The sequence below is a fragment of the Hyalella azteca genome, unplaced genomic scaffold (genome assembly GCF_000764305.2).
Source record: "Hyalella azteca isolate HAZT.00-mixed unplaced genomic scaffold, Hazt_2.0.2 contig11647, whole genome shotgun sequence".
Taxonomy (NCBI): Eukaryota; Metazoa; Arthropoda; class Malacostraca; order Amphipoda; family Hyalellidae; genus Hyalella; species Hyalella azteca.
In genome coordinates, this window is record NW_025941636.1 from 363,447 (window position 1) to 371,012 (window position 7,566).

Below are 7,566 nucleotides of genomic sequence, written 5' to 3' on the forward strand. Positions count from 1 at the left end.
GAGTGAACACAATATTATATCATTAAATCAACAAGCAAATGTTGGTGGAATACGGAGTAGCTCAGCTCAAAATATAAAGTTTTTTTATCTTCTCATTTAAGTGTCATGTATGACAAGTGGCAACCTGCATGTAATGATGAGTTACATACTAGTGAGAGGGTCTTGACTTAAATGAATTTACCACTGGAAAATTTAAAATTGTCATTACTGTAAAATTGAGAAGAAAAAATGAGCCATGAAACTAAAAGTCTGACCAAAAATAGGAATTCGATAAGGAATTATAACAGGGGATGTTCATTGGTTACTTGAAATGTATAGTACATTTTTCTTGAAATGTGCTTTGATATTTCTTCTTTGGTTAAACATTTACTTCGGAATACTTGTATCACGCCGGAATCTTGTTGAGACTTGCCTCCAGGTACTCACCGCTCCGTTCCACCGTGTCATACTACATATTAGATGCTGAAAAGAAATATTCGCTGCATTCTAATTGAAATAATTCGTGAACAATTAGCAAATGAAGTAAATATACCATATGAATTTATTAGTTTGACACTGGGGCTATGTTTTTGGTGTGTGGCAACTGCTGTATATCGTTGCGAGATTATTTTGTGTTAGACATAAAATACTTTTATGAATAAAAAAATAACGAACTGAAAATAATTGATAACTCCACACAATTTGGGGTGTTAACGCCCTCTCGTACAACTAGTGGTATCACAGTTTTGGATCAACCTTTGTATTGGCTACGTTGAATTTTCCAGCAAAAAACTTTCATTCATGAAGCGCTGACCATGTAATTCTTTCTATTCCAATATGTTTCAATTCCAATTCCAAAAACAAACACTTCCAATAGAAATGTTTTTTGTATGTCATCGCTGACCCTGTGTCGCTGACCGACGCATGGAGACCATGAAGTGTTTGCCTCGTCTAAGAGGTTGGGTCAGATTTCTCTGCCCAAGTATGGACTTAAAGATCAAATTTTATGAGGTATCGGGTTACATGAGGGACTCGAGTTGTTGAAACATACACAAATGAGCCCACAAGACGAATGGTTGAGCTTAGAAAAGAATTCCTAAAACTTATTATGAACTCGGGCGTTTTTTTTTTTAATTTGATATCAGGTTACGACTTTTGAGAATATTTTGTACAGATTCTTTAAGTATGAAATTCCAGAAAAGTTAATATATTGAGCATAAATTATATATTCACGTCCATTCTATTGCCTCGCAAATAAAATTTAATGGAAATAAATTCAATTCAAGTAGCAAGGTAAATTTATTTTCGAATGGTAATTTCATTGATTATTTTCTAAGGGAATTTGTTGCCTTATTAAAAGGCGAAACACACAAAAAACCTGAAACCCAACACAAATCATATAGATTCCCCATTTACTTTGTGTCTACATGAATAATACGTTAATTAACTTATTGGTACCTACCTTATATAGTTATACACTGAGCTCAAGTATAATATTGCTCTGCGACTCTCATTATCTTAACATTTGTGGTGCTACTCATTATCACCCTACTTGTGTCAATTTAATTAGATTAAATTTCCTAGTTGCATCACTTAAATAATAAAAGTAATTTCTTGCCTGCTGAGCTTTAACCGACAAATAGTGATGAACATAGAGAAGAGCACAAAGAACTCCGAAATATTGTTCATCTCCTTGACCTATGATGCGCTGAAACTAACAATTTCTAAACGCATCGCGCCAAAAAATATAATTTTACGTTTTCAATGAAAAAGCACCCGGTTTTACTACCCCTGAAATGTTTCAATGGGGCAGCTCGTGATTTTCAGTCCCAATAAATAAATCTTTTATAGTGCAAATATTCCTTGAAATACCGTAACGGATTATTTAAATTCTCCTAAAATTGCTACTGAGCGAGACACGCAAGCCTGCAATGCGGAATACTGTTTTTTATCCGACCTGACGACTGCCAATAACAAGAATGCTGGACATCAACTTCCGATATTGAAAAGCCGGACAGCCTCGCTCACCGCTGGACCACCATACACTGCACCAGGTATTCAAGGAGTCCACGGAAATTCCATCTTTTGAAAATCGTATTTCGTTAAATTCCAGTGTATTTTTCTTCAACATTGTATGTTATCACTTTACACTGTTTGAAAATGAATACAGCATATAACAATAAAAAAATTTAATCTAAATAAAGAAACGATTTTTTCAAATTTTGATACAAGAAGCTGACACTCTGGCCGACAAGTTCATATAAAACATCTCAAGCCATTTAGTAAACGTCTTCAGTAAAACTGATGCAACGAGCAAGACATAAATCCCAACCTGAATTCTTCCGGCATTCTAGCCGTATTGTTGCAAAAGTAAGAAATTCACACCTAGAATTTTTTTAATTTACAGACACGTGAATCTTGACAAAGAATAGGTTTTCTCGGCAGTTTCCTCCAGCAGGCAGGACGCAACGATGACTCCCAGAATAAAAGGAGCCACGTTGCGAAAATTATGAGGTCGTTTCCGAGTGCCATTACTTTTGTTGCGATCGATTTCTTTGTGTAACTGAACGCAGGTGAGCTGAATCAATATATAGCGAGTACCGGGTAATCCAGCTGATGAATGTGAAGCACGCAATGAGTAATCGTTTTATAGCGTCTTGATTTCGGAGATATTGTTGAACAACTTCAAACTCGGCTATCGAAATCTTTTCTGAAGATGTTCCACTGTATATAAACATTCTTTATATTTATAATCACTTGGAAAATTTTCTCATCCTGACTATTAAATCACCAAAGATCGACATTAACACTGATATCAGCAGGGGTACTTTTATCGAGCATTACTTCTTAAAAATATCTGGACACGATAAAGAATGAACGAAAAAGAGATGCACATATTTTATTTCGCGGCATATTTTTCATCGCAATACACCTCACCTTAGGGACACTTGTTTTGTTATTTGTTATTATTCAACATTTGTAATTTTTCCGTGTAATCTTTTTTGTAAACCTAGGTTAGGATGATCTTGTGAGGTTTAAGTAACATCGCTCCCTACTTTAATTGGATGATAATTAATAACCTGAAGACCGTGACTCAGCACAATAATGACAGGGCATGTCCCGTTCAAATGCTCACAATCAAAGCTCCCCTGCAGCCATTCAGAGTTCAGACCCGCAGCCATTCAGACCTGGAGTGTAGGGAATGAATAAGCGAGAGCCAACCTTATACTCTTGAATAAATATGAATAACTACATTAGTTATTCATATATGGGTTAAAAAACGGCAATGTATACACAGCAATTGCAAGATGAATTGAGAGCAGTCCATTTTCCTTTGTAGTATTCCTGCAAATCAAATTGGGGCTCAAAATCGTAACTATTAATCGAGAATAATGTGGTATAATTTTATTATATCACAATTACAATCTTGTGGCAGAAACGTGTTATTTTCCTTGATCGTATATCAGGTTAATGTGAATTAATTATTTGTTTTGCAGTGCAAGTATTTCAACCGGATTCTGACATGTATTTTTAAGAAATTGGTGCTTTAAGGAATTCTTTTGATGAAATTCATCAAAGAGAATGTCTCTCGAGCAACACACTGCGATAACGACTTTAAAGTTCCTGGTCAAAAAGAGACCTCGAAAACCAAGAAGAAGAAGTCTTGTTGAGCTCTTCAAGGCAACTACATCTGCCAAGGACAACAAGGCTGGGTGGCAGTGGGAGTTTTCCGCCAAGAAGAGCAGACCAAGAAGCAGTCTTTCTGTCCTCGAGGAACATGGAATGTGGCTTATTTGCGTCCAAATTAAGCAGATCAGAGGCCCTGTTAGGGAGTCAACTGGCTTTTGTTTACGACGTTCGCGTGTCCCGAGCTCAGCTGCACAAAATTCCTAATGAATCCAACAAAATTTTTCCCAAATTTAAATTATATTCGCCACCATTGTACGCCATTTATAGCTATGCTCGTACGTAATATATACTTTTATTTTTATTTATTCATTGATTGATTTGTGACCTAAACGCTGCCCACTGAATTTCCAGAAACATAAATTCTTCCCACTTATAAATGACGTCATTTTTTTATTGTGTATGGCCACAATAAATTTTTTATTCTGCAGTAGTTGTAGTTGATTCTTGTCTCTAATTATGAAGAGCACTTTACGGGATCCTAACAGTGAATTAAAGTTAGACATAGCAACGAGCAGAGACAAATGGAAAATGGCAACAAGCCATGGCAACAAGATAAATAGAAAATGAGCTCTGCCGCAGTCATCAATCAAGGTTAGGACTTGGCGGCGACTGCAGCCAGAAAGCTCGCCAGTTTCCTTGTTAATCAAAAGCGCATTAACGTCTGGGGGCTTAGGTTGTGGGCGCTACGCAATGGACTTAAGTCGTTCTGACATCCACGGAAAATGTATTGTTCTGAGTTCTTCAAATTTTTCCTACCAACAATAACACTGATAAGTGGCACATTTGTATCGAACTTTTTCATACCCTCACAAAATCCTAGACGAAACAGCGCCCGACATAAGCTTTTCAGCGGTTAATTTCGTTCGTATTCGATATTAATGAGTTTGTGTGACTGTATGACGTCCTTTAATTCATTTAAATCTTTCATTGTCAATCAGTGATTTCTTATCATTCTATTATCCATCATAATGTATGTAAGTTTGTATTATATTAACGGGGCGGACCAATAAAAAAATTAGACTTCACAATCCTTATAAAAATCCTTCACAATCCTTATCCACTAAAGTTGTATTCTCAAACTATTACTCAGTCATGAGGATAAAATTATATGCACATTGAATTACATAGTATCATTGGCTCTAATAAGCTAATTAAAAAGGGAACGATTTAAATAAAAATCAATCGAACCAAGTTTCCAAATAATGGCTTCCGAGAAGGAGAAAGCGACACTTTTATTCCTTCCTTGGAAAGCTTATGGCTGCCGCACACAAACAAATTTAATGAGTCGTCTAAAGTCGTCTGCTTCAAATGGCGCAGCAGCGCCAGGGCTGCTAAAATAGCTCATTTGAAGCCTTTAATATCACGAGTTCGTGGCGATATTAGACTCCTCTTGGCGCTGTGGGATTCTCGGTGATCTCATTACCATAACAACGTAAGCCTTATGATTAAAATTCGGATTGAACTGACATTTTTCAATTGACCTACTTGACTTTTGGCCGCTCATAATTATTAACAACATTTTTGGGCTGATAGCAAGTTTTTCGAAGCCTAATGTTGATATTTCAGCCAGCTGTATCGTGATCAGATGCCATCAGTTCGATTATTCGGTAAAAGCATATTGTCAGGATTAGATCTCTTCTCTGGAGCAATCTATTTTGTTTAATTAGATTCAAACCACAGAGGTAACACTTTATTTCGGTGCCACTAGTTGCCCACCTAAGTTTTACTGACTCAGTGGTTAGCTGAAATTTCAGTGCGTGCCGCACGTAATGTCTGATAAAATTGAATATACAGTATTAGTCGCATCAGTCTGAATGATTTTTTTTTCTAAAAATCCTGCAAACAAAACAAAAACATAAGGTGATGCGCAAAATAAAGACTGAAAATCCCATATCCTTCAGCCTCAAACATTGGTGTTGCTCTTTCATTTTAATGATAAACCTAATTCATAGCTTAATATTAGTATATAATATGAGCCTTGTATTGAAAATACCACATAAAAAAACTTAATACTGATATCTAAAACGATCCCCAGAACTAAGAGGAAAAATAAATGTGTTGCGAAAGGTTACAGAAAATTGCAAAGGTATCTAACAAAGTCTTTTTGTGTTAAATTTATTTATTTATTTTTTGCTCTCTCACCGTAGTTCAGTGGCTCACGAGACAATAATTTGTCTAATAAGTACTAAGCAAATTCTTCAACTATGAAAATAAATGAATGTATATATGAAGTATTCCGTCCACGAAGGCGGCTTGATCTCGCATAGCCGCAAGGCTCCGAACTTTTGCGACAGCTTGAAGGAAATTTCCATTCAGGAGCCTAACTTATAATTAAATGAATTGAACGTTGTTGATTCAGGAGGCTGGAATTTTTAATTAAAAAATTTTTGTTAATTAGCGCAAAATTATTACTTATATTTCCCCACAATGCTGGCCAAGATTATTTCAATTTGTTATTATTAGCCTTAATATAACACAAAATCACAGTTTGTAATTCCGTTCGAGAGGAAAAATTAATAATTAATTTACAAAACACTTGACATAGGCATTATTTATATGATCATTAATTTATTTGATGTATATGGAGATCTCTTCCAATTGTCAGTGGATTCTTGCAAAAATAACATTTTGTCATCGTCATGCAGAACAAGTCTGCGGTCTTTACAGCCAGTATTAAACTTACTCGTTTATTTCCCTGGCAAATATGTTCATACGTGGTAAAATTGTAGGTAAATGATATTTTTCTTGCATTTTACCTTCGTTTCCCAGTGACACATGCTCTAGCCTTCAGTCAACCCATTGTTATTTCGAACAAAAAAAATGGATTAAAGTTCGTTTACAAAATATTCACAATCGTGCAGACTTATTTACCCTTACCTTATTCATCCCATTTCCCATGGTGAAAGATTTCAAAGGCACCTTCCGACGTCCCAAAAATTGAACGACGTGGGAAAGCTGCTACTTTCCATTTGAAAACACCAGAAGTAAGTGAATTTGATTCTTTTATGGCGCTGCTTGAAATTATGTTGCACGAAATAATCAAACAAAACTGCAGTCAATTCGATCGCCAGTAGCAACTCGTTAGCAGTAGTAACCACAGTAAATCGTTAGCAGTAGTAACCACAGTAACTCGTTAGTAATAGTCAGTCCAGAATTCACAGTTGTCCACAGAAAGTAGGAGAAAGTTATGTTCCAGCATCAAGACCAGAGCTCGGTGCTAGGAGGCTCAATACGTTCGCACAAACTGTAGATTCAAGTCTCTGGAATTGGTGGTAGCGAGACTGCACTTGGGCATTGTAAAGCAGTAATTTGACTTGGCCAATGGCAACTTCAAATGATCAAAGAAAAATGATCCCGTGGTTCCGTTCGATACCGTAGAAAAAATAACGTGATAAGTGATTAGTTATGAATGGAACAGCTGGTATACATTATAAGCTGCCGGGCGTGGTGAGCCGACACAGCGAACGTATGTTTCCTCGCCGGCGTCGCGTGAGGCACTGAACAACTGGCACTGAACCAAGCTCAGGACGCGACATGAGGGGTATTGTGGCAGTGCCGTCTGCAGGGCCTGCCTCTGCGCCAGCCTTACGCCCTCCGGCTAAGCCACTCAGCCATGTGGTGCAAACCACTCACGTAGAACTAAATTATGTAATGTAAACTACTCAGCCAACTGGTGCAAGCTGCTCAACCATGTGGAGCAAACCACTCAGCCATGTGATGTAAACTACTCAGCCAACTAGTGCAAACTACTCAGCCTCGTGATGCAAGCCATTCAGCCGTGTGATGCAAACCATTCAGCCGTGTGATGCAAACCATTCAGCCGCGTGTTGCATTCCACTCAGTCAGACGCAGTATGAAAATTCAGTTAATAGGCCGCTCGGTCATTTTTGCTGTGTA

At 37.1% G+C, this 7,566-nt stretch overlaps 1 protein-coding gene across 1 annotated transcript in view; it reads right to left on the reverse strand.

The window, feature by feature from the left end:
* Positions 1-7,141, reverse strand: part of LOC108668161 (dual specificity protein phosphatase 22) — a 33,079-nt gene extending 25,938 nt beyond the window's left edge. The window contains exon 1 of the mRNA XM_018155323.2: positions 6,547-7,141. Within this exon, the coding sequence (XP_018010812.1) occupies positions 6,547-6,567 (21 nt within the window). The 5' untranslated portion in view covers positions 6,568-7,141. The remainder of the gene's footprint in view (positions 1-6,546) is intronic.
* Between the last annotated feature and the right edge of the window lie 425 nt (positions 7,142-7,566).